This window comes from Eublepharis macularius, chromosome 13 (genome assembly GCF_028583425.1).
Source record: "Eublepharis macularius isolate TG4126 chromosome 13, MPM_Emac_v1.0, whole genome shotgun sequence".
Lineage (NCBI taxonomy): Eukaryota > Metazoa > Chordata > Lepidosauria > Squamata > Eublepharidae > Eublepharis > Eublepharis macularius.
The window spans coordinates 46,039,498-46,066,912 of record NC_072802.1 but is presented as its reverse complement, the minus strand read 5'-3'; the positions used below and the strand labels follow the sequence as shown (position 1 = coordinate 46,066,912).

Sequence of the window (27,415 nt, the reverse complement as noted above, 5' to 3'; positions counted from 1 at the left end):
CCATAGAGAAAATGGCTGCTTTGGAAAGTGGAATCAACGGTATTATAATCGGAGGAGGTCCCTCCTCTCCCCTGGCTCCACCTCCAAATTTCCAGGAATTTCCCAACCCAGAGCTGGCAACCCTAAAAACCCTGCGTAATTGCTTTTCTTGGTGGAACGGGGCGAGCGTGGGTGGGAATCCTCCTCGAAACAGCAAAAGCCTAGCTAAATATCAGACGCCGTGGCCTTTGTATGAATAGCGCTTTGAGTGAAGCAAGCTTATGTAATAATCATTAGGCTCTAAAATGCCTATTGGTTTAATTCTTACAGACTCGGCAAAAACTTCAAGCTGCGAAATGCAACGTATCAACCCCGTATCAACTCCATGCGAGACCGCACAGGAGACACGTGTTCTCGTCTTCAACCACGGGGCGCAAAGACCGACTGCCCGGAATCCTTTTCCTCTCCCCTCCCTCGCTTTGCTTGGCATCTCCTCCCTCAGGAAGGGTAATATTGAGCTGGGATGTGATTTTCATTGGTTTTTTATTCCCGCGAGACTATTTGGGAGTAGCATACCAACTTTCTACAAAAAAAAAGTCCCATCCCTTCAATACGAGTTTAATGGGATGTTATTTACCTCCAGGCAATCCTGTTTGGAAGCCATTTCCAGTCTCTGTGCTGTGTGTGTGGGAGCGCTGGCTGGTTTTAGATAGCCTTCCACTTGTAAGTGCTGCTTAAGAATTCATTTTAATGAGCCGAGGGCACACACTGTTCTACAGTGGGCTGACTAGCAGAGCTGGGTGTGGATGTGTCTCTAGGGAAAGGTCTGTCTTATGTATTACAAAATGGGGTGGGGTGGGGGGAGAAAAGGCTGTGTGCTCTCCTTTTCTTTGTTCATAGACTTTGCCCTGGAAAAGTCTTTGCCCTGAGTTAATAGTACTCCATGCAATATAAAAGATAGGACCGCCACACATGAGGACAGAGGCTTTCCATGTATCACGCTGGAGGAGCTGGTGCCTTGCTCATTCAGCTGTTGTTCTGCTGCCTTTTTGTAGTTTTTCTCATTTTAAATCATGCAATAAAATTGTTACAGAAGCCAATTGTGGTAAAAATGTAGAGGAATAATTATTTAAAATAGATAAAATGAACTCCAGCAAGATAGATGACAGAAAAGCAAAGGCCTGGAACTTTATCCCAATCTTGGCTTTCCACCTTTAAAAGTAATGCATTTTTTAAAGAATTTCCAATGCTTTTAAAGCTTTGAAATCCAAGTAAAATAGTTATAGATCCAATTTCAAAATTCTGAGTAAGAAACCTCCCTCTGGTTGAGTTCTCATATATCATAGATCCAAGGACAGCATAGAAGCACTAGCGCAAGCCAAACTCCACAAGCTTCCCAATTTTAATTCCAGCCCATTTTGTACTTTCTGCTGAACACGGGGCATAATTTGCATGAAGTGCAATTTGCCAAAGCTATTGCGCTACAAACACACACAAGCATCTAATCTTTGTTCATTTTGCCAGTCAGGCCAATGGTCAGCAAATGTTTGTTTTAATGACAAAATATTAAGTTGGCTTGGAAAAATAGATTTTGTCAAGTATTTTGCAAGGGATACAGAACACAGCCACTCTGTGATAAGAATTTAAGGCAGCCAAGCATTTTCCCCAGCATACTGAAGATCATACAAATAGGTTTACAAAAGGTATCTAGTTCTTCACCATTTTCATCATCTCTTGCAGTGCTGTTAACAAAGGCTCAAAGGATAAAGACAGATGAACTATGGTTTGGCACAATGTCAGCACCAAAGCCTAGTTACAGCTGTCACTGTGCCTCCAGGGGATGCAACACCGCAGAGACAAGCGTGAACTTCAGAGAGAGCAGAAAACAAAGGCAGGCTAGCTTTTCTAAGCCATGTTGTAGTTTGACATAGGCCAAGGTGCACTGAACAAGCAAGTTGCATTTGTATGTTTTAGATTAGAGTCACATGGTAGAAAGGCTTTAGGAAACTTGTTTGTGTGCCATAACTGACTATAAAGAGATATGGAGTAATGTCCTGAGGTGGTAGTTCATGGCCCTCTTGATACATCACTGGAATAAGGGGATAGGGAAGGACTCAAATATTCATGCCTGTGCCCAGGAAAGCCCATTTCAATTCTAGTCACTTACAGTGCAATCCCACAAGTGTTTACTCAAAAGGAAGTCCTACTGATCAGGGCTCACACACTATTAGGCGTGCTTAGGTCTGCAATCTTAACTGAAGTCTGCAGACCTTACTGCAAGGTTTGGCCACCAGTTCCTGAAACACATGGTCTCCAGCCATAGCTTGCCATTTCCAGTCTCTGTGCTGAAAACAATAGCTAGTTCATGCTTGGCCCTCAACTACCCACAGTAGCTTGCCTTGGCACCCCAGCCACTCTAATATTGTAAAATAACATTTCCCTTTTAAGAGTACCTCTTCATTATGGAACAGGGCAAGGCTGCCCTAAAAATGTTTCAGCAAAAGTCAACACAACATCCTTCTAGGTTTTTATTTGTTTTCCACTGGAAGAAATGTTACAACTACGAAGCACGCAAGAGACCAGCAAGGAGCTCGCAGTAGGGAGAACTTGGCTGTGATGGCTGATGTGCCTAAAGAAGGCCTTAGAGAGATTGCTCACAAAGAGCCTTACGCGAAGGTGGATCCATTCCAGCCCACGTTACTAGCATTCATATCGTAATAGTTGATGTAGACCCTGTGAAAGAAAACCAAGAGCAGATGAGAGCAATGGCCACTAGAAATCATTCCCATTAGCAACCCAGGCCCCGTGTGCAGACAGCACTGACTTGACCAAAGATGGATTATGCATTTCATGCTGAATGCTGCTTTATCATTTGGTTGCTGTATATATATGCACATTTTACTTATGCAATACCATTTTCTGCATCATTTAACATACCATGTTTAATACTTTCCCCTTTGTTTCAAATTTCTGAAATCCCACTCCAATTGCATTGCCAACACATACCGATTGCCTTGATTTACTGTGTAATATGCCTTGAGCCTCAATGAGAGGAGCAGAGTGTAAACAAACAAAACAAATATATATGCAACTGTATACCTCACCTGTCTGCTGGTATCTGCAGGTGTTTAGTAAGCAGATCACACACCAACTTCGAGTAAGCCTTGTTTTGCGGGCCGCCTATCTTGCCGATGCTGTGTAGGCTACACAGGGCACAAGGCTCAGCTGAGCCGCCGAAAGACATCAGCTGGTCGGTCACGATGTGGATCGCGATATACTGTGAAGGAGAAAGACACTGGGTCAGGCTCCTTTTGTTCCGGGGCTGAGCTAATCACGCAGGTTTTTAGATCAGCCTTAAAACTGCAATCTAGGGCAGCGCTGAATCGCTCTTCCGCTCACGCAGCGTTCTTCGCCATCCTGGCCCCTGCCCCCAAACTAGAAACGTGGGAACGCATTTTCAGCTAAAATCATCGTGGATGTATTTCTGCATGAAAATACCGCGTCGCTTCAGGCTCCAGTCTCGGTTCGGTTCCGAGTCAGGACTCACGAGATTCATGCAACCAGGGTTAGAAGACAACCCCCACCCCCGCCGCCCTTTCCTCCTTCCCCATGGCGCGCTGGCTTGCCAACGCTGCGCGGGAGAACCCCGCCAGGCAGGCTCCGATGCAGACCCTCACCTGGGCTGGCTTGCCGGTTGCCTTGGCCAGCTGCTGGGTGAACTCCCCGGGCAGGCTCTCCGGTACGGCCTCGCGGCTGACATTGGTGTTAATCACGAGCATCGGCATCTTGGCGGCAGCGGGGATCACGGAGCGGAAAGCTGAGCACGCGCCTGTTTTGTAGGCTGCTCACGGGCGCGCGCTTAAAGGGCCCTGGCCGGCTCTGCCCGCGCTGCGCATCTGCAGACCGCCCCGCCAAAAAGGGTGGCCGTGCCCGGCTGCACATCACCAATGGCAGCCCGCGAACCACATCCGGAGGTCAGAGACAACAAAGCGCATCTGGGCAATCTAAGACCCTCCCTCTGAAGTCTGGCTTCTCCGGGATGTTTAAAATCGATGCCCAACGCGCCGCATTTACTAAGCAGGCCAAGTGGTACAGAGCCAAGAGATTCACTCCCACTGCCATTCCCATGGAAAGAGGGGCATTGTGGTTGAAGGGTGTCCGTGAGAGGCAGCATGCTCCACGTTCTAAACCAATCGCCTCTTTAAAAGGGCGGGAGGACGAAACCCCTTTTTCTGCATGAGAAAATGATCTTTGTTGGCGTTGAAGTGAAAAAAATAATAATCTAGAACACAGAGCCTCGACACCTTCTGGCAGGAAGGGAATCACTGTCCAGTCAGTCCTTTTCCGGGCTCTGGCTTGATGGAATTCAGCAGAAGTTAAAACAAGCTGCAGGACCACCATCGCTGCAGCTTTCACCTAATGTTTGCCTTCCCTTTTCCAGATTTTTTTTCCTGTGGAATTATTCTTGAGATAATCTTTGATAGATTGTTTACAATGATGTTGTATGCTTATATTTATGGAGTTGTTACAATGAATTATCTTTGTACAGTGGAATTTTTTGGAATTCTTTATTTAGTAAGTTTTCATGGACATATGTTTTATAATTAGATTTCATTCCTGTGATTCTGCCCTTGAACAGCATCTTGAATACCTCCAAAGAATTCAGGCAGCATATGTGGTTATCCCCCCTCCATTTTATCCTCACAACAACCCTGTGAGGTAGGTTAGAAAGAGTGATTAACCTAAGGTCAATCAGTGAGATTCATAGTGGTGATTTCAACTTAGGTTTCCCAGGTCCAAGTCCAGGTCCAGCACACTCTAACCTTACACCACACTGCCCCTCCAACAGAGCAGTGCAAAAAGCTGAGTTCAGTTTATGCGGGGGCTTCACTTTTAACAGCAGCACACATGACCTGACCCCTCTCCCCCAGGGGTAATTATGCAATTGCATAGTTATAGCCTGGTGCAAAAGTCTGTTGTATTAGGAAAACTGATCTCTGTAGCCAAAACCTTTTTCTTGCTGTAATTTAACTTATCAAACTCCAGTGTAATTTCCATGATAGATTTCCCTTTTGTTTCTGGGAGGAACAGATAGATGAAAACTCCTGAAACAGCAAGAATTCCCATGAAGATCAGGAAACAAAAGGGTCCAAGGTGTTCCTGAAAACAGAAATTAGGGAGGGAAAAAATAAGAACTTTTAAAGCATCTTCAAAGCCAAAGCATTTCTAAGTATTATGACCAGTGTATAGATCAGGACAGGATCTGGACCACACTTTGAATTTTTAGTCTGACAGTAATTCAGATGAACAATATCCTGCTTTTCAGCTTCAAAAAACGATACTATTACAGTAATGATTTTGCTGTAGCTTAACAGCAGAGCACCTATTACTTCTCTACATGGCTTGTGTGCATTGGTCATTCGGTTACCAGTTTTAGATCACTTACCACAATGAATGGGAAGATCATCCCGAGCACAAAGAGACCCATCCAGTTGATAAACCCAACAATCACAAAGGCTGATGGGCGGAAGGCCTGATTGAAGATTTCAACCATGACAGATATTGTGGCTCCAGCTGGGGAAAGTAGAGAAGAATAAATCTGTAGGGCACTAATTCCTCATTGCTCTTCCACATGGGACTGGGACAGGTGCATCTAAAACAGTGGGCTGTATCTGCCCCCAGCAAAGCTTTTTTTGGTTGTTCACAGCCTGCTGCTGCAACTCACCCACAAGGGAGAGTGGGAAGATGAAGCGGAATGGCTGTGACCTGCAGACCTTTTAGGTACCCCTAAGATACACCTTTTCTATACAATCACCCACTGAGCACCATTCTCAATCTCCCCCACTCTCACATAAACACAGGCCCAGAGCACGATGCTGATGCCAGAGGGGGTTGGGGAAGAATAACAAGGACATACCTCTAATCCAGATGCCAGATGTACAGTTAGTTGGTAGTTGACTAGCAATAGCAAGTCATTCTTTCCTCATGGCCAAGTAACCAGGGGCTCTCTGTACCAGAAGGTAGATCTATCCAGAGATCTTTGGCTCTAGTTGGCAGCTTAAACCGCTCAAGCATTCACACTGGGCTTTAAAATTCCCTGGTCCCCAATTGTGCCCTGTGCTGAGGTACTTACAAGGTCCAATCCCATAGAAGAGGACAAACAAGAAGATGAGAATGACACTGAAGTTGTGCATCCAAAAGAAGCGATGCTAGAGTGAGAAAGAAGGCATAAGCTTGTGATCGGTTAAATGAACTTCATGGTTGTTGCCCAGACAGCTGAAGTTGGGGTGATAAAAGAGATTAAGGTGGTGCCAATCTCTTGAGGCCCAGACACAAAGAGAGACATTGAAATGTATCATCTACATCTGGATGGTGTCGTCACAGGCCAGATGCCTCTCTCATTGTACCAATCTTAATGGCTCCCCAAATCGGCTGCTTAAGGCTCTCCCTTCATGGTAGGGGCAATTCTACTTACTTGGAGTGAGAGAGTCATTGTGAGTAGAGCAAGAACAAAAACCATCAACGCATAGCCTCCCCAGAGCAGCACCTTCCGGCCAAAACGCTCAATAAGGGAGCTCTAGAAAAGAAAATCAGGACATTTGGGGTGAGGGGGGTTAATTTTTTGCCTGGAGGAGCAGTAAGTCACCAACCTCTTTCAGAAATGTAATACAAGATTAGAGGAACCTGCTATTACTCCCCATAATGGAACAAGGAAAGTAATTGCTTCCCCTTTGAGACTTCTTCTGTGTTCTCTGAACTTACGCACAGTATGGATGAGATGCATTCACAAATGCCAACACCCAAAGATATGTATGGGATGAGGTCTTCTTCGAACTTGGCTGTGCGGAAGACTTCAAAAGAGTAGAAGTAGATCTGAAAAGGAAGAAGGGAGGAAAGAAAGAGGCTTGAGTCGTTTCACAAAGAGAGACCTGGATCCAGAAGTTCTGATGGGTGCATATTGTTCTACATATGCAGGGATTCTCTGTCCCCATTTTCCTCTGAAAGTAGGGAAATATTCTGCATATGCAGTAGTAAGGACAGGAGTCCTTGTGCATGCATCATAGATCGTTTTTTTTACTTAAATGGTTCTCAAACTGTGGACCCATAAGTGGGGGGGAGAGGAGGAACAGGGTGAGCTGGGAGAGCAGGCTGAATGGCAAATTTGGATTTGTCTCTGCATAATGTGCAAAATGATGAAATATAGTCTGTTGCTTTATATACCCATAAAAATATAAACAGGTTTACTGAGAGATTCCTGAGTTTGTATGATCAGCAGGGGGAAAGCAGTATGGAGTTCTTTTGCATGTAATCCACCTTTAGTCTCAATAAGAATGACAAACTCTAAATTAAACAAATACGTAAAATTAACTGGAACTCAAAAATATAGTAAGTCAGAAGTGTATCCCATTTTACAAGGTTTGAGATCCACTGCTTGAACACTAAAGGGATACTCCTACTGCCTTGGAGTTTTGAATACTAGGCTAAATCTTCCTAGGACTCCTTAAAACTTAATAACTTTACTTTGTTCTCAATAGAGAGAAGTCTACAACCAGGCAGGGTGGGGGGACGATACAGCTAACGTGCATTTGGGATGCCATTATCATAGAACTCATTTAAAGCAAGAGCAGATCGTGTTGGTTCAGTTGCCAAAGTGGCTGCAAACACAACCAAGGAAGCTCTCCACATTTTCTTAGATGACGATTTAAGATTCCTTTCTTGAATAGATTCTTCAATTCCACAAAACCCTTCTTGGAATGTAGGAACCCAACAGCTGCTGGATCCGTGGTAAACAAACACTCAACTGCATTGATGCCACAGAGCTGCAACGTGGTCATGACGGTGATCATCACATAGAGCTGCCAGCGCAAGGACTGGGTCTTCATAACCTCAAGGACCCGCAGACTTTTGGAGCTCGCCATGGCTGCCTTCTCCTTTTTTATGTCCTCGATCTCAGCTTGATGGTCACCTTCGCCCCAGAGCTGCTTGATAGCTGTGGCACGGAAGGACCTACATGTCTGAATCCATCCATCTGCCCAGCCAACTTGTAACTGACTTATATGGAAGCTTAGGAACTAAAGCTGCAGCTGCTTCATCAGGGGCTGAGAGATAAGGGCATCTGTGATTACATTTGAGGCCAGTCGGGTACCCAGACAAAAGATGACAGACCACCACCGATTGTCACCTACAGCTCCAAGCTAAAGTCTCACCAACAGATGATTAACTATATATGGTCCAACCCCAGATGACGACATTTCTCTGTCATAGTTTTTGGCTAGCAGGCCTCTCTTCAGTTATGGACAACTTCTGGATCTAAAATAGCTGCTTACCAACAACAGTGGTAACATATCTGACAGGTATGAGCCCAAGGACAAGATCCTGCAATAAACCCTGATGCCAGCTCTATCCACTCAAGCAGATCTTTTATACAACCTAATACTATTGGCCATTCCCTCAGGACTCATTCACCTGTCTATGTTCCAATGTAGTGTTTACCATTAACATGCCATTAATGGCATTCTGCTGTTTACATAGGACAAACAGGTCAGCCTCTAAGCATGTGAAAAAATGAACACACATTTAATATCAAAAGGGACACTGGGCCGCCAGTGGGAGAGCATTTCAGGCTCCTACAACAGATCTAAAAGTCAACATTCTTTAACAAAAGAACTTCAAACCAGAGACTTCAGAGTTACACTGCTGAATAAGAATTTACCAGTAATCATACTATCTAATTAGGGCTCAGAAAGGAATGTGGATTCATCTCGCCAATTACTGTTACTATGGTTATTCGCCAACCTTGTAAACATTTAAGATTTGTAAAGAAGTGTCACAATCTCTTCCTCTTGCATTGTGGGAGCTTTTGACCCCACTATTTACCACAGCATTTTCTGTCTGGGTCTATGAGTTTATGTACACATACATTATGTATATATGTGTTTGTTTTATATGTCTACCAACTGAGAACAGGTTTCATGCATTTGAAAAAGTGGACTTCAGTCCACAGCACTTCTGCTACAATAATATTAAAGCTGAATCCTACAAACTGCACATGCAGGGCATTGCTGAGGACTCCCCAAAAGCCACATGGCACAGGGGACTGCAGTAAGGAGAGAGAACAGGGTAAAACTGCCCTCCCCCTCCCATCAATGGAGCCTCTTAAATCAACAGAACAACGACGTAGCAAATTGCTAAGCAAAGCTCAGGTAGAACTTGAACAGCATTACCCAGTGTAAGGCATGGCACCCAAGTATCTTCTAGACCAAATTCTAAGGTACTCTTATTTCTACCAGCTTTACATAAATAGTCACCTAGCACTAGGGCTCCTAACCCTGCTACCTGCAATCATTTCAACTAGATGTGCATTAATGCACTGAACACATGGGTTGCATTTATGTTCTGTCAACAATCCCTTCCCTAAATGACAGCCGTGTGAACATATCCTTTCCTATTTGTTGGACACTCCATGTTTTCCACCGTGGCCTCCAAATTGTCTTTTCTACATGGACAGTTACAAGAATTAGCAATCCTCTGAAATAAATTCGGGGAAGGCGGGCCTCCTACCTTTCATGAAGGCTTCTTCGTTGCCCTTCTGTATCAGAAGGTATGGTGGGGAATCAGGATAGCAAGGGAGAGTAACCAGCTGAATCACTGCTGTGAATCCAGTAAAAGCCAGCAGTAAAGGCCACAGAGATTCACTTCCTAAAATTTCCCTGAGGAGGCAATGAGCAGAAGTGAATCATTGTCCATCCAATAGGCATTTTCCTTCTTCTGAGAGCCAGGATTTACTAAGTACAGCAGGGCTGATAGTCAGGAAGCTAACTTCTACCACTACTGTCGTGCTACATAAGAAGAGCAAGGGATCCTTTAAGTCCAGCATCCTGCTTCACACAGAAGCAAATGAGTTGTTCTGAAGGGCCAAGGACACGGAGGCCATCTTCCTGATGTTGCCTCTTAAGCTCTGGTATTTAGAGGTTAACTGCTTCTGGATGCAGAGGTTCCCTTTAGTCACCATGGGTCATTGTCATTCATGGAGATCTCCCCCATGAATCTGTGCAATCCTTGTCTAATAAGCAGGGCTCATTTCGAGGGGGAACGCGCAGGAACGCAGTTCCAGCAGTTCCCCAAAGAGGTCACATGTCAAGTGGCCCCGCCCACCTGACTCTCTGCCATTTTGGGCCTGTTTCGTCCTGGATTGGGGCTGAAACGGCCCAGATCGGGCCTCTGACGGGTGATGGAGCACTCTTCCACTCAGCAGTGGCCCAATCCTGACCATTTTGGGCCCAATTTCGGCCCTGAATGGCCAGGATTGGGTCCAAAACAGCCAGGATAGGTGATGTCAGGTGGAGTGACATATGCAAATCAGTTATGCTAATGGCACACTTCTGGTGATGGCAAAGGGTGTGGCATATGCTAATGAGATATGATAATGAGTTCCTCCAGCTCTTTTTCTACGAAATGACCCCTGCTAATAAGAACACATTACAAACGTATCTACCATGAGAAAAGACACGTGTGCCCAAGTTCACCTTCCTGCCCAGCTTTGCAAGGCACCAGAGTTCAGACTTGTATCGAATGTGAAAATGCTAATCAGAATAGCACCAAAATTTAAACATTCTGTTTCTCTCCCCACCCCCCGCCAAACTGAAACAGAATATTAATTCATCATTCAAGTGTCAAAATAGAAAATTAAATCCAGTATTTTTGCATGTCGAAACAGCATTGTTTTAAGATATGAGACTTCCAATACACATTTCTTCCCCTCCAGAAACAAACACATTTTATTTGAGGTGCAACGAAAGATGATGTATTTTAAGAAATTCAAGGGACTGTGGGTGCAGTATGGCTTCATAGTTACTTCATTTATTACTGTTTCAAATTCTGTTCCGTGTATTAAATCAGATGAGAAATAAAACATTCATGATTGTTGTCCATCATTTGGACCAGAATTTGTTTTGAACAGGTAATTGGTTAGCTTCAGCAGATCCTAAAAAGATTAAAGTACAAGCAGGGCTGAATTAAATTTGATAGAAATAGATCAGCATGCAAAATTGCACATTCAAATGTCATGCTGTGCAATCAGCAAAATTTAAGAAGCTTATGTGGCACTTTATATGCCCAATCTGCATTCTAAACCTGAAACCAGAACTCTGTGTATGAGTGCTCCAAAGTCAAGTAGTGCAGCTTCAACATTTTAATGACTGAAGAAATCTATTGCATTTTAAATAATTTCATTGTTACATTGAACTATTAGAGATTCTAAAGGCTTTCTAAAATTGTTTTACAGGTGCATTTTTATGTAGCACTGAAGTGGCGGCACTTACCTGAGACCAGTAACTTGCCCTGCGACTTTGCCCAGGGTTAAAAAAACAGCCACTGTGGCATTTGTAAAGCCACGGAACTTCTTGGGTGAAATCTCTCCCACATACTGAGGGTGTATATTGAAAGAAAATCCTTAAGGTGGGAAAAAGATGAAGTCACTGCATGTCAGTATGCCTGTAACAACTGGTTAACTTAACAGTCAGTCAGAACTGGCCTTTGTGTGACTTTGCGCCTCTGAAAGTTGACTTGTGAATGGTTCAGTACATAGTCAGGATGTGACATGACAGATACTGAAGAAATCCCCGCCCCTACACACACACCAGTGTTTTGAGCTTCCAATCTGGATATGTACCAAAACCATTCACACTTATGATGGAGTGGCTGCTGTTAAATTTATAGCAAGGATTCCCTGCTTGCATAAACAATGGTTCTTGATTCAAAGGAGTCCTGCATTGACAACAGCCTCTATCCATCAATCCCATCTTTATTCTGTCTTTCATCCAAGGAGGTCAGAGTGGCTTACGTGGCTCTCCCTTCCTTTATTTTATGTTCACAACAACGTTACGAGGTAGACTAGGCAGAGAGAGAGCAACTGGTCCAGTGAGATTAATGGATGGGGGGATGAATTTGAACTAAGGTTCCCCCTACCTCCAATCTTATGTTCTAACCACTGTACCATCCTAGCTATATAGAACTCCTGTTCACGAAAACAATAATGAGAAGGATAGTCCAGCTGCAGTAGCTGCTGGTCAGCACATGTCTTGGAAAATGATTAGAATCAAATACTTTAGGTCTGGAATAAGCAAAGGTGCCATCCTATAAAGATAATCTCTTCCCCATTTCCATTGCATAACTCACTGCCTCTCCTACCCAGCCAAGCCTTCTCTCATCTGCTATTCCATCAGCCATACAAAATTCTACCAGTCATTATTTGAGTTGTATATTGTTTTGGACTTAAACTGCAACACTTCCTAAGGAGCCAATCTGGCTAAAAACCAGAGTACACATCGACAATAGGTTTTTATGACCCTGCACAGCATGATGGCATCTGCAATGTTTTCAGTGTACCAATGCCAATTCCACAAAAGAGGCGCCCGAGGAAGATCATCTCAAAGGATTTGGCCCTCTTGCTAAAAGCCATGAACAGTGCAGCAACCAGCATGATTAAGTTGGTGAACATCTGGCACTTCTTTCTGCAACAAAGTCAGCATGAAAAAAGATGGTTAGCCAATATTTCCAGTGGGTTTTTGAGCAATACCTTGACCACTCCCATCTATCATAGTATGTCTCTCTCTTACTTTATGGCATGAAATCAGAGGATGGTATGTTACTGTGTACAGCAGCCACTTGGTAAGCCAGCTATCTGCATCATCCTACTGAAGAGGAGAAAATCTTACTGCTTCTTGGCTGTCATGTCTGTGTTCAGTCATGCCATGATTGTCTGTATGTTGTAACCACAATGCTCAGTATTAACCTGATGTATTCTCTCCTTAATACAAATGTTACTTTTTGAGACCCAGAGTGGGCCTCTCCTGTTATCTTATAGAAATATGCTCTTCTAAGCTAGCACTGACCTTGGAGCGTCCAGATGCCAGCTCTTGCTACTTCGCCCAGATGCTGGGAATGTATGATTGTATACTGAAAGTCTAGCCATAACTAAAAAGGGTACAACAAAATAGAGCAACACGGTAATGTAATTGTCACAACAGAGAATCTCCCGTGTGGTATTATGTCTTCACAATTGTTTTAATAAAGGATATATTAATTGAGTACTGTTTCACAAATTTGTTTATACAGAGTAAGGGATGTAATAAACAATTTGTATATTCTTTTGTTTCTCTTGACACAACCATATACTACACCATATATTGCAACCTCCCTAGACCTCAATTATACAGACATCTTATGCGTTCTAAAAACAATTCATTAAAGTGTCCCGTGCTCAAAGTGCTATCATGGATGTTATTAAAGTGCAATTGCTTTTGGCATCCTATGACACTATTTCTCATATAGAACTCGATTTGCCTTGCATACAGGTACAATACAGGTACAGTATAAGGGTAATTCCAGACACTGTGAATGTCACAGATCAAAAAGACCTATAATCATAGGTACACGTAGTTGGTTCTGTGACTGCATTCTCTAACGGACGGTCCAGATCCTTGTAAGGTCCGTTTCCAAGCTTCTTTCTCAAAGAGCACAGATGTCAAAGATTCATCATAGTTAAATGGAAGTAATTGACAAATCAAAGAGGGATATGGAAGGTTAACTATGATGAATCTTTGACATCTGTGCTCTTTGAGAAAGAAGCTTGGAAACGGACCTTACAAGGATCTGGACCGTCCGTTAGAGAATGCAGTCACAGAACCAACTACGTGTACCTATGATTATAGGTCTTTTTGATCTGTGACATTCACAGTGTCTGGAATTACCCTTATACTGTACCTGTATTGTACCTGTATGCAAGGCAAATCGAGTTCTATATGAGAAATAGTGTCATAGGATGCCAAAAGCAATTGCACTTTAATAACATCCATGATAGCACTTTGAGCACGGGACACTTTAATGAATTGTTTTTAGAACGCATAAGATGCCTGTATAATTGAGGTCTAGGGAGGTTGCAATATATGGTGTAGTATATGGTTGTGTCAAGAGAAACAAAAGAATATACAAATTGTTTATTACATCCCTTACTCTGTATAAACAAATTTGTGAAACAGTACTCAATTAATATATCCTTTATTAAAACAATTGTGAAGACATAATACCACATGGAAGATTCTCTGTTATAACTAAAAAGGGTTCTCACAGGACCCATGTATGCTGCACGCCAAAACCTTAACAGTTATTTGAACGCAGGAAAAATCAAGTATAACAGAACTACTTGCCTTGCCTTATCACTTCTACCAAGCTCCGTGATGGAGTGCAGACCTGAACTGTAAAATCCTGAATAAAGCTTTTCTACTGGAACCAATGTGTGTTCACTGGAGAGGGGCTGAGGGATCTACCTGCCAGGAACTGACATTGGCTTTGCTTCCTCATATTTTCATCAAGTACAAAAGTGAAGAAAAATTCTCCCCAACACTTGGTGGGATGATGCTATCAACTAACCTACCATATAGTAGGAAGCTATCACTTGGTAAATCAGGGGTCTGCAACCTATAGCTCTAGAGCCAAATGTGGCTCAGTACAGAATCAAAGATGGTTCTTTAAAAATTAAAAGGAAATCTTTAAGTGGGTGGTACTTTAGAGAGGTATGTGAGATTCTACAAAAGGCAGGAATGGCAAAAAATTTTATGAGACTAATGCACTTCTTAGAGATGCTTTATGGAAGGAGAAATGATGGAGGTGAACAGTTGCCAGGAATACAAGTGCAAACCAGATTTATGCCAGAGCATTGAAACAATTGCACATGGTGCTCTTGTGTTCATGCATTATGTGTACCACTGCTTAATAATAGACCCACAATAACCAGTGTTTGGGCTCACAGAACCTTTAAGGATTATTAACCAAGATGTCAATGGTGAGTAATGTTAATTTGTATGATTTCATTTAGGCAAATGAGTTTTCTTGTACTGGCTCTTTGTTGATCTCTTGCTCTGAATTTTAATGTAGTTTGACTCCTTAATGACAAAAGGCTGCTGATTCCTGAGGTAAACACTCTGTATTCCCCCTAAATCATAACACACCCAGAGTCCAACCTCAGCTTCAGGACTTAATTCTACATCATGTGGGACAGAGACTTCCAGTCACCTTTGCCAAGTTCAGGGACCTGCTGTAGGGGATTGTGAATATAGAGGGATGCCTTTTTTCATGCCAAAATGCTACTAACTTTTGAACCCAAGTTCTAGAGCAGGAGGGTGATTTCTGGTATGACTGAGTCCCATTTCAGAAACCGTGCTGAGCAAATTGTGAAGACCGCAACCAAATGTTCTGGATGCTGGAAATACTTACTTCCTATATTTTGTGGTAAGGTACCCACAGCAAACACTTCCTATCAGACCTCCTAGACCATAGATGGACACAATGAAGGACCACATTAAGAGGATAGTCTCTTGAGAGAGGGGTGAGCCATGACGCTCCATCCAGGTTTCATTGATAAAGGTTTTAATATGCTGTAAGCAAAAATTATGTATTTTACATATAACATGGATTTTCCTCATATTCCTTTGCCAGTTTTGAGTTGCCATTCAAGAGAAGAGATCTGGACATTCTGCAACACAGTAGTTTGTTTCTTTAAATCCACCCCTCACAGCCTACCTCATGAGGTTTTTATTTTTTCTAATCAGAGGTAAGTTGCAGAAAGCCAAAGACAGCCTGCTTGTTTATTTAGAACATTTATAATCCCTATCTCTGAGCACAAAAAAGCTTGCAAGACAGCTTCTGGATTCATTACAAAAACAATCAGAATCAGACAATTAAAATGCTGAGCATACCGTAAAACTAATAAGCCAGCCACAAAACAATTACTCAACCATAGTTAAATAAACACGCCATCAAAGCATTTCTTGAAAACAGTTTATTTAAAAAGGCGAAGGCACCTAATACAAACCAACGAAGGCCAATTCAGTGTAAAAAAAAAAAAGACAGTGGAATTTAGGAGTAATGGTAATGCTCAAAGCCAGCACCTTGAAATGTGATTTCAAGCTAGCTGGGTACCAGTGCACCTCCTATAAATGTGTGCATTATGATTTCACAGCTTAGGAGGTCTCTTATGCTGAAGCTCCTAAGACGGCTGGCTGTGTAGGTGCGCTATGCTAGACAATTTGATGAATGCTATGAAAAGGTAGTTTGCAAAAGACACAAGGGTGGCCAGCAATTAGGGAAATTTTTACCTTGGAGGAGCCTACAAGAAAGGGATTCCTGTAACTAGATCTTAATTTCAAATTGTTTTATTTGCTCTATTGTAATGGCTTGAATTTTCATTTTTAGTGTAACTGTGATATATGATTGGTCAAATGAATGAATGAATGAATGAATGAATCTTCTTGTGTATCTTTACCCAAGATGGAAATCACCTTTTTTCCTCCCACCAACTATTGGCTTACCATGGAGGGGTAGTTAATTGATGAAATATGAAACCCATAAGGGAAGCTTCCACCTATTCCTAGCACTAGGATCATCTGAATCAGGCCTCGGTACTGGATCTGTAAAGGCAAAAAAGACATTCAGAGCCTACCTCATGCCTCCTGATCATCAGTTTAATTTTTTTAACATCTCAGGGGAAAATGAAGATACAAAAGAGTATAAAAGCAAAATTCTACACCAAACTGCCCAATGAAATTAAACATGCTAGGACTGACCGAGACTGTATGCAGATTACACAGGCGGATTACACTGTGTAAATCAATATGACCAAAGGCTAGGGCATACAATAAACAATACATTAGGGTATGGATTGTAGAAATTTGTAAACAAGCATAAATCCAAATACAGAGATGAAACATTGCTGCAACAAAACATAATTAATTTGATGCAACGTGTTAAACAATACGGAAACTACTCATTAAGAGCATAGCTCCGTCAACAGGCAATACTCAGTAATACAGTCTACAATCCTTGTCCCTTTACCAAATCATATCTCTGAGCCATTTGTGACAGTGCACATCTATTATTTGAGTAAAAAAAAAACTTTCCTGAATAATTCGGTTTTGCATATTTTTTTAAAAAAACTTTTAATTTTTAATTTTTATTAAATTGTGAAAATCAAATTTACAAACTTTAACAATTAACAACCTGAAACATATTGAGTAGGTTATATATCTTAAAACAACAAGCTAATTATATATATATATATATATATATATATATATATATATATATATATATATATATATATATATATATATATATATATATATATATATATAATTATATATATAATTAGCGTGTGTGTGTGTGTGTGCGCGCGCGCATACACACACAATACTGTAAAGAGTAGAACGGTATAAATCAGAAATGATGATAATATTACAATAACATAATCACAAAATTATAACATAAAAGGATGAACCGGGAATGATTTACCAGGATTTAAACCCAGGTTAGCCATATACTCTAATATTGGAAACCAAATTTCTATTCGTGCCATAAAGTGATGGAGGATTACAGTTTTTCCAATAGTTGATTTGGCCGAAAGGATAGCTATTCATTTTTTCATTTTCTTTGGAAGATCTGTATCTGTCCATAAATTAAGTAATATCTGTTCCTGTTGCATTGGAAGAAAGTGGCCTGTTATTAGATTAATGTGAGACAGTATGTCCTGCCAAAATTTCTTTTGGTTTTACATAGTTTGTGGAAAGCCAAGAGAGCGAGAGCTTTCCTGACCTCTTCAGGCTGGCAATTCTAAAGATGGGCGACACCACAGAGAATGCACATGTCCGGGCAGCTGTTAATTTAGCCCATTTGCAGAGTGATATCAGTAGAAAGCCCTATTCGGATGAGCAAAGCTACATACTCTTTTTTATTTTACAGACCTTATACCTTACCTTTCTGACCTCATAATGGCCACCAAGGTGGCTAACAAATTAAAAAGTACGTAATAAAATATGTAACATAGGCTCCTATGTAGCTCCAGAGCAGTGCAGCTGCTTGCAGCCATTTCTCCACTGCCATTCACCAGTACTTCAGAGATAAAGAAAGCTACCATAGAATATAGGGACCCTTTCCTGACAAGTCCTGTGAAGTTGTTAATAAGGATGCTGTTACGCATACAAGGAAAATGCACAAGGGTGTTATAGCAAGACTGGCAGAGAGGACAGACCAGGAAGGCAGCCAGAAAGAGACTACAATCCTACACTGAATTCAACAGAAGTCCAGTAGCACTTGAAAGGCCAGCAATGTATGTATAAAGTACATGTGGATGTACAATGCAATGCATCTGATGACCTCTCAGGAAAGCTTATGCTAGAATAAAATGTTTTTGGTTTTATGTATTTACTTAGTAGACTTTTTATCCTGCCCTTCCTCCAAGGATTTCGGGGGGTTACATCATTCTCCTCTTCTCCATTTTATCCTCCCAGCAACCCTATGAGGTAGGTGAGGGAAGAGAAAGTGTCAGGCCCACGGTCACAGAGCCAGCTTCATGCCACTGGACTTCCATTTAATTTTCCTTCAACAGATTTATATGGCGACACCTGTGGGCATTAAAATCCTATGCTAAGCTGCTCCTGCCTAAACCCTTTCATTTCAATGGCCCTTAAACAACAACAGAGAATTTGCACTGCCAGTTAAGCTCCCAGCCGCGACAGTGTGAGGAAGTCAGCTGAACTCACCAAGTTGGAATAATAACTGCCCATCTCTGACGAGGACTGCTGGGCAATGACTAGAAGATGTTTGGTTGCAGCCGGCTTCTCCTCCACATCTCAGAAGCCACCACATGGTGCCCCTGTTAAATTTTAGTCTGCCAGTTGCCCATTAACAACCGTCGAGCAAAGTCCAGAGTGGCTGGTCAAGCGGGTTAGCCAGTGGCTGCCCATTGCCCATGGCCAATGAGGCAGCTGATCAAACTGTCATCCTTCACCACCCTGGGACCAAGGGCATTCGCCCCCAGAGAGGCAAAGGGCTGTATGTGGGTGGAGGGAAACAGCCTCCTGCTGCCACAGGATGGGCCTACACTGAGCAGCCCATTCAAGGCTTTCAAGCAGGCAGATCTACTAGGTTGCTTATAGGAACTAAAGTGCTCTGAGTTGCTTCGTTGGCGGAAGCCAGACTTCCATTTGAGCTTGTTTTTTTTGAGTCTGTGTGGGTCAGTTCTCCCAGAGTGGCACACTGGGGCTATGTGCCACTTCTACAGTTGGCTAGTATCCTGGCTTCACACCAGGAGGAGGAATAGGCATGGTTTAAAGCCCCGGTGCCAGGCAGAGATGCCAAGAATCACCTGAGCTTGGGCTGCATGGGAAAGTGGAACAGAATAAAAGTTGAAATTAACAAAACTGATTGCACCAGAGGAAGTGAGCTCTGAGTCATGTATTGCATGTATTATACTGCTCTTGTCTGTATTATACTGTTCTTATTAAATTGTTTTTAATTGCACAGTCAACCTTAAGCCTCAGTAAGAAAAGTAGATTAAATGAAGCCTGTAAGTAAATAAACAAATACATAGACTCCTGGTTAGTTGGGGGGGGGGGGGTGCAATGAATTAATATGGCTATCCATCTGATGTAGAAGGAAATTAATTTCCAACAAATTCATGATGCAATCAATTAGGGTGTCAGTGACACATGACAGCTGTTTCTTCCAAGGAAAATTTAAACAACTGTCTTTTGGAAATACAGCCCACTCCCTGCTTTATCAAGAAGGAAAACAGAATGAAGAAAGAGGGAAGCTTTAACCTTCTTTGCAGTCATTTGAAATATATACAAAAGAAGTCATTGCATGTAACTATCTGTCAGAAAGTAATTTCATCTCACAGCTAGGGAGTGAACAGCCTTTTATGCTCATCCACAGTTAGTTTTGTGTTTTGTGTATCTACAAATAATTGCCACGATGGAAATGGTAGGAAAGCTCAACCCCATGTTTGTATAGAACTAGCAGAATAGATCCAGGAAGGAGACCAGCAGAACCACCTCCAAAGTGCCAGGAAATATCATGGTGACAGTATGTGCTCTATGACAGATAAGAATAACATTTGGATGGGCTTCTAAGAACCAAAGTTATAACATCAGAAGCAGCAGCATGGTAGACAGGGTTGCTCCATGTTCTTTGTTTTCATTGAGGAGAAAGGACCTTTCTCCATAGTTTATCATGGAGTTTGGTGAACTGAAAAAAGGTAGGGAGATGGCTAGAGTGTTGTTTGCAGAAAACTCTGGTCAAACCTTACAGAATACACTACTGTGCTTATTTGAAAGGACTACCTCCTGAAGATATACTCCAAGGTGACAAGGGTGGAACTGGGTGGGGCAAACTCAGTCAGGACTCAGAGACACTATGTAGATAGAGCCAAACATTGGTGCTGTTATCTGGACAACACCTGGGGAGGGAGAAGAAAGACAGACCTCAATGTCGTATGAGATTTAGAAGTGAGACTAGGCAACTGAGGGTTTTTTGCCTAGTGTTTTGATGGCCAAGGAAGATGTGACCACAGATGAAACTTGAATTCAAGGGGAGGAAAACAGTTGCCTGTGAAAGCACAGGTTTCAGGAACTCCATTTGGGCATTCAGAGACTCCTCCTCTCAAAGAGGCCTTGGCCCATGCAAATAGGTCCTATAACTGATGGTTATGAACCACTCTTGGCCCAAAAGATGAGATACAAATAAAGGGATGAAAAAAGGAGATAACTGTTCCCTGAACCCCAGAGAGAATGAACCATTTCTGCTCAAGAGCTTCTTCATTCCTCAGTGCTACTTCAGGGGGTGGGTGCGCCCCAGTTTTGCTGTCTCAATATCCACTTTCTTTGGTATGGCCAAAATGACCTGGCTCCAAACTGGCCAAGGTTAATTTTTAATCAATGCGCTTGGTTCTTTTCAGCAGTTGGAAGAAAATTGGATTAATTGTACATCAGCTAGTTGCATCTAGTCCAATCCAATAGGTGGGTGAGGTTTCTTGGCATGAAAATTTTTACTAATGTGTGAGTGATCATTGAATTGTGGAGGAATGGACTTTAGGCACAGGGCTAAGCAGTGACTAATCCCTGGTCTTAAAATCTGCTGCCTGTAATTTCCGGTGCATGACTCCTGGGTTCTGGTATTTCATACAAAACAGTATCATTTCCTTTGTGACACTATGTCATCCAAGCAGAAATCTCATCTAAATTGTTCACCAGCCTAAAAAGTAGGGGCAGCTTTTCTCATCATTGCTGGACTAAGGTTATTGGTGGTGGAAAATGCCATCAAGTCATAGCTGGCTTTTGGTGACCTCTGCTGGGGTTTTCAAGGCAAGTGACTAACAGAAGTGGTTTGCCATTGCCTGCCTTTGCAACCCTAGTTGTCTTCTACTAACCAAGGCCAGCCCTGCTTAGCTTCTGACATGTTTGGGCTTGCTGGAGCTATCCAGGTCATGGTTGGATAAAATTATATGCAGAAAAATCCCCCCACTCCTGCCTTGCACAAAACTCTGAGTCCTTGATTCATATTGAATTGGACAGCATTGGTGCTGGGAGCAACCTTTCTGTTCTGAGGACACACACAAGTGGCTGATACTTAGCTTTGCTAACCACCCCCCATCACTACCAGTTCTAGCTCTGGATCCACCATAATGGGTGTTGGAGCTGGCAAAAAAAAAAGTCTGTACAATGTCACTGCTAATATGCAGGAAACTCAAAGGCCGTTTTGAGCGTCTCTCTGATCTCCGATGCATTACTTTGAAACTTGAGGTGGGTGTTTCATGACACATTGTGGTATCAGCAACTGAAAGAGTTAGTGACTGTAACCTAAATAATATTAATGACATCTCATGTTCAGGTTCCTGCCAATAGCTATTGTTAATTTTTTTAACTTCTAGTGCTAAGCGATGTGACAGACACCAACAGGAATGAAAGCTTGAACAGAGCCTTCATCTAATAAAGATTAACAATGTGCAGCAAGTACATGAAAGGAGACAAAATACAAGAACAAATGATTTCCCAACAAAAGGATTGAATTGGGGTTGCCAGCCTAAAGAAGGGGCCTGGAGTTCTCCTAGAATTACAATTGATTTTCAGACTAGAGAGACCGCTTCCCCTGTAGAAAATGGCAGCTTCAAAGGGCAAACTCTATTGTATCACCTCCCCACAGAGCTTTTGTCCCTCCTCAGGTATCACCTCCAAATTTCCAGGAATTTCCCAAGCCTCAGTGGGTAACTCTAGAAGTTAAGCTGTCTATATTTTTAAGTATGTCTGAATGAAGCTTAACAGAACAAATAATTATGCCTTGAGATAGAGAGAAGAGAGGAAGAGGGTTTGCCAGGAAGCCAAACATGAGGTCAGCGCAGTAGCCTGGGGAGGGGCTGCACCTTTGGGGCCTGAACATATATATGGGTCCTGAGAGACATATTCAGACCAAAATGAATAATGTCAAAATGACAAGACAACCAAGGGTCTTATGGCGGCTTAAAGACTAGCATGTTTCTTCTGGTAGAAGCTTTCATGTTCCAGGTTCCACTTTATCAAACGCATGGTGAAAAGACACTTTATCAAATGCAACAGAGGAAAGACAGCTTTGGAGGAGGCATTATTACAAAGGGAGACTAGTAGGCCCAGCATTTCTAGACACAGGGACATTGCATGACATTGCAGAGGCCAGGTGAAAGTGAGCTGGTTGAGGGCAATTAATCCAAACTGAGCAACGGTGGACCACTCCCACTTGTTGATCAGATATATTAAAAACTAGTATAGATTGAAAATATTTCATACAAACCTTCTCTTCAAACAGTAGTATGCTCCCTGCCCCCAGGGCTTTTTTTCAGTGGGAACACGGTGGAACGGAGTTCCAGAACCTCTTGAAAATGGTCACATGGCTGGTGGCCCCGCCCCCTGATCTCCAGAAAGAGGGGAGTTTAGATTGCCCTCCGCACCACAATCTAAATTCCTCTCTGTCTGGAGATCAGGGGGTGGGGCCACCAGCCATGTGACCATTTTCTCCAAGGACAACCCACTGAGTTCCACCACCTCTTTCCCCAGAAAATAAAGCCCTGCCCGCCCCCCCACATCAGTGATACTTTGAATTCATTTTTGTTTTCCACAATTAATTTACCTTTTGTGTCTGAGAGGAACAAGTAGAAGAACATTCCTGAGCCCACAGGAACGATGGTAAAGGTCAGGAAACAGAAGCAGCACAAACTTTCCTAGAAAAAGACATAAATATGTGAACAATTAACAGGTGTGTGCCGTGACATTTGCTACCTCATGGCTGCATCCATTAGGGGAGTTTTTATATGGGTACATGCAGGGAGGGGGTGGAGGGAATGGGAGGACAGTGATGGTGGAGAAGGTACTTGTTGAAGGCTACTGTGCTTTGCCCTCTCAGCTGCTGATGGCATGTACACATTCAGTGATGATAATAGGTCTAAGCTGATGGAGAAAGCCAGCATAGTGTCGTGGCGGAGAGAGACACTTTCAGGTATCTATTGTTTTCATCTTCCTCTCCTCACTCCAGGATCTTAACCTTGAGGTCATAGCACCTGGGATGACAGTGTCAAAAGCACTGGGATTTGAGAACCAGCACAGTGCTGTGGTTAGACAGCCAGGCCAGCATCTGGGAGACACAGGTTCAAATCTCCACTCTGCCATGTGAGCTTGCTGGGTGACTTTGGGCCCTCACACACCTTCAGCCTAACTTACTTCACAGGGTTGCTGTGAGGATAAAATGGGGGAGAAGAGACCAATGTAAGCCACTTTAGATCCCCAGTGTGAAGAAAGGCAGGGTATAAATGAAGTAAATAAGTAAAGTTACCTGTACCTGTAAGTGTGCGCATGGAAAGTATCATGTCTAGTTTGGCTGCTACTGAGAGGATGAAGCATCTTCCATCTTCATGGCAGCTGAAAAGAATGTATCTGAGGAACTGAGTTCTGACTCACAAAAACTTATACTGGAATAAATGTTCAGGTCCAGTAGCACCTTAAAGACCAACCAGATTTCCAGGGTATGAGCCAAATCTTGCTCTTCTACTACAGACCAACATGGCTACCCACCTGGAATAAATGCTGTTAATTTTTAAGTTGGCACTGGACTATGTTTTGTTTAGCAAAAAGGAAACCAAAAGTGTGTGTGTAGACATCATGACACTGGAGACAGTTCTGTTCATGATGAGTTCACAGATCTGGCCAGCCACTCCAGACTTGGTTCTGCTTTGGTTCTTAGACCGACTGAATGATGGACCTGGGTGAGTTCTATACAGTCGAGAAGTGAATCACAGGCCAGAGGAGGAAACCCAGGACCAAATTAATGACATTTGAGCCAGCTCTTTTTGACAGTGTCGTGTATTGTCATGTTAAAAACAGAAAAGTTAACTCTGAAATGGACATATATTGCAAACGGACATATATTGCGAGCATTAAAAAAAAGGCCCATGGTTAAATATCCTTGCTAGAAAGACTGGGGTACCATGGTCTGTGTTCACAATTGTTTAACCAGCCTCAGTTAGTCCTGCTTAAGCTCCAAACTGGACATTACATGACAAACATGGGACTCCTAGCCCTGGAGGGTATTTGCAGGGGACAATCAGCAAGGGGGATCCTTAAAGTTCCCCCCACCTGCTGATTCTTCTCTGCAAATGCCTTTCTGACCTACCCTTCCAAATAAGGTTCAAAAATGGAAGTGAACTGAAATTAGGGAACATTTCAAGGGAGAATCGTCAGGTGCAGGAGGAGTTAAGTGCTCTTCCCTCCCACCCACCTGCCAAACCTTCTCTGGAAACGCCCCCTCCCACATTCACATTCCCTCTGCATGTTTTCCAAGAAAATTTCTATGTCTGCCATTAGCAAACCAGCCCATTTTTCTCTTGGCAAACCAAGAATAATGTACCCTTCAAGCATCCTTCTTAATCTCCATTCTGAATTAAGAGGTATGGTAGATATTCTGGAAAGGTGAGCTGGTAAAGGAGAGCTACCAACCCAGTGACCTCCATCACTAGAGGCCACAAGAACTCTGTTTGCAAAAGTTCTCTGGAGAGCAGAAGAGTGAGAAATGTTGTGTTAGAGCCAAACAAATGCTTGCTGAATGCTTCTGTCACCCCTGGCCCAGAAGGACAATGTTAAACGACTACCTGAGCCCCAGGATTTTCCCAGTGATCTCCCCAAAATTCCAGATGCAGTATTTGCAAATCCTTGCAGTTTCTTAGGAAAAACTTCTTCAGCATGCTAAGGATAAACAGCCATATAGAAGCCTAAAACAGGAACGGATGCTGTATGTTAAGTATTGCTTTGACGTTCCAGATTGCAGGCATAACTGTTTCCCCACCCCCTACCTGAACCACAGTGATTCGAACACTGCAGTTTATCTGGGAAGGGAAAGATGAGAGGCAGGAGGAGAGAGGCAAGGGGAGCAGCAAGGGACACAGGGATGGGGCATACAGACTCAACCCTGTGCACCTTCACTCCGCTCATTGCTTCCACAGTGGGCATAAGTTTTCTAGCCCTCTAATTTTCATCCCTTAATTGTCCACTTTCTGAGTTTTCCCCTGCTTTGATACTAGTTTGACACAATCTTTTTGAAAGATTGCAACCAAAGCATACTGTGTGGGTGGGAAGGTTGCATTTCTGAAGGTTGCTTCTTAACTGACAGTTGTTGGCATCTGCCAACGCACCAAACTTGCTGTGTCTGCCCCCACAGTACTCACCAAAGACAGCCCCTCTAGCCTGCATTAGCTTTTACCAAGAAAGGATCCCTGCTGGAAGGGCAGCTGGCTTTTGGCTTTCGATGCTTCCTTGCTACCCTGTGGGTGGCACTGATAGAAACCATGACACTTGAGTTAATTTACGTGCCCTGATATGCAACGGGAAGAGTGGGGAGTGTTGGATTAATCAACAATTAACCCACACATGGGGGGAGATGCATCATAGTGGGAAAGGTGAACATTATTTAGACATAAAATCTGAACAGATCTGCCAGTTGTATATAGAAACAATGCTTGAGTTGAATTTTTTCTCCTTTTGTATTCAGACTTTTTTGCATCCATGCTATGATTTTGGCTACAGTGTTTCATCTGAAATTCTATATAGGAAATGTGGAATTTCACATGGGTGGAGTCATCTGGGAAGGCGGGGTGGGGGTGGGGGTGTAGAACTACTTACTGAGCTCTGCAGCATGCTTTGGCTGGCTCAGGGACTCTCATCCATTCCAGCATGGTACCTGTACTGGCATGGGTTGATGATGTCATTGACATTGCAATCGTCTGTGGACTGCCTGTTGCCTCTGTGCTACCATCTGTCAGGCAGAGGATATGAGTACAACCTGTCCCCTGTGAAGTAGGATGCAGCAGTTGCAGATATATCTTACACAGAAACACCTAATGTGTTGTGTATGGAAACTACAGTTCTAGCGATGCTGTTAAAACCCAAATTTACCATATGCATATAGAAACATTACAACCATGTCCTGCATTGCAGAGATTAGGCACTCCCCATATTCATGGATAACAGCTTGGTGGAGGGTTGTGTAGGGACTTGTGGGTGCTGTCACATACCAATGATGTCAAAGGCTTGCACAAGTACGCAGAGATCTTTAGTCAGGAGGACTAGCCGTTTGAGGAAGCCTTAGACTGATACACTACAACACCTCCCCTTTCCCTTTCAGACCAGCCTGCAGAGCTGATAACTATGGAAATCTGCCCTTTACTTCAGCATGCATGTACAGGGGTATTAATCTGATGTCTGCTTTTATAGTTTTTAGATTGTATTTTATATAATTTGCATTCATGTATTTGATTTCATTGCCTTTTATTTTTGCATGCTGCTTTGTGAATGGAAAAGTTTCTGTGATTTGCCCTCCATTTCTCCAAACATTGAGAAGTTCCAGGGTCTCCACTTACTATAGAGAAGAAAGCACTGCAGTTATATGACATTTTGGAAATTTTTACTTTATTTGCAAATATACAGGTAGAGCATAGGTAGACACTCGAGGGCAACAGAGACGCCGCTCCACAAAGCACCAGAAAGAGAAAGAGATCCTGCGCTTCCAAGCTGCTTCAGCCAGTTCACAGCAGTCTTTGCATCTTTCCTGTCTCTTTCAGATTCTTAAACTGAAACTGTTGTTTATTAACACAGACTCCCACCTACCCCCCTTGTTTCAGCTGTATATATGACAAACATCAAACAATAATTCAACATGGAACATGTGGTGATTCCTTTTTGATCGTTAGCAGGAGCTTACTTTATGAATGTGCAAATACTACAAAAGTAGTTGACTTTTAATACAGTCTGTTTATCAAAGCTGGAATGCTCAGAAATTTCTTAGCAATATTGCATGACAACACTATCAGCCTTGGAAATACTTCAAAGAAGGCTGAGTAAGCATTTGGCAGATGGAGATTTAAGGAATGGTCCTACCTCTTTAACAGAAGCTTAATGGGATGTTATTTACCAGGTGATGTTATTTACCTAAAAGCTTCAGCTGCCTCCTTCTGTATATTAAGCCTGTGTTAAAGAGGCAAGACATTTCTTCTCCGGGTTGTTGGCAACTCTACTTTCCATGCAGGGTGTGG

At 42.7% G+C, this 27,415-nt stretch overlaps 2 protein-coding genes across 2 annotated transcripts; both read right to left on the bottom strand.

The window, feature by feature from the left end:
• Positions 1–2,493: 2,493 nt before the first annotated feature.
• Positions 2,494–3,862, bottom strand: MIF (macrophage migration inhibitory factor). The gene is made up of 3 exons (XM_054996864.1): positions 3,657–3,862; positions 3,084–3,256; positions 2,494–2,712 (listed from the first exon to the last, which is right to left on the bottom strand). The coding sequence occupies exons 1-3, from the start codon at positions 3,762–3,764 to the stop codon at positions 2,646–2,648; spliced, it is 348 nt and encodes a 115-aa protein (XP_054852839.1). The 5' UTR covers positions 3,765–3,862; the 3' UTR covers positions 2,494–2,645.
• A 143-nt stretch (positions 3,863–4,005) lies between these two features.
• LOC129341588 (solute carrier family 2, facilitated glucose transporter member 11-like) lies at positions 4,006–18,642 on the bottom strand. Its single transcript, XM_054996863.1, has 12 exons — positions 18,573–18,642; positions 16,347–16,445; positions 15,253–15,413; positions 12,367–12,491; positions 11,301–11,430; positions 9,541–9,689; positions 7,782–7,969; positions 6,742–6,852; positions 6,455–6,556; positions 6,113–6,188; positions 5,426–5,553; positions 4,006–5,139 (listed from the first exon to the last, which is right to left on the bottom strand). The coding sequence occupies exons 1-12, from the start codon at positions 18,594–18,596 to the stop codon at positions 4,933–4,935; spliced, it is 1,500 nt and encodes a 499-aa protein (XP_054852838.1). The 5' UTR covers positions 18,597–18,642; the 3' UTR covers positions 4,006–4,932.
• Positions 18,643–27,415: the final 8,773 nt, after the last annotated feature.

Coding starts and splice junctions, on each gene's coding strand:
- MIF (XM_054996864.1), bottom strand. CDS start 3,764: ATGCCGATGCTCGTGATTAACACCAATGTCAGCCGCGAGGCCGTACCG. Junction 3,257..3,656: donor CAACCGGCAAGCCAGCCCAG/GTGAGGGTCTGC, acceptor TCTCCTTCACAG/TATATCGCGATCCACATCGT. Junction 2,713..3,083: donor CTGCAGATACCAGCAGACAG/GTGAGGTATACA, acceptor TTTCTTTCACAG/GGTCTACATCAACTATTACG.
- LOC129341588 (XM_054996863.1), bottom strand. CDS start 18,596: ATGGGCAGTTATTATTCCAACTTG. Junction 11,431..12,366: donor CTTTTGTGGAATTGGCATTG/GTACACTGAAAA, acceptor TCCCACCTTAAG/GATTTTCTTTCAATATACAC. Junction 6,189..6,454: donor CAATGACTCTCTCACTCCAA/GTAAGTAGAATT, acceptor TTCTCACTCTAG/CATCGCTTCTTTTGGATGCA.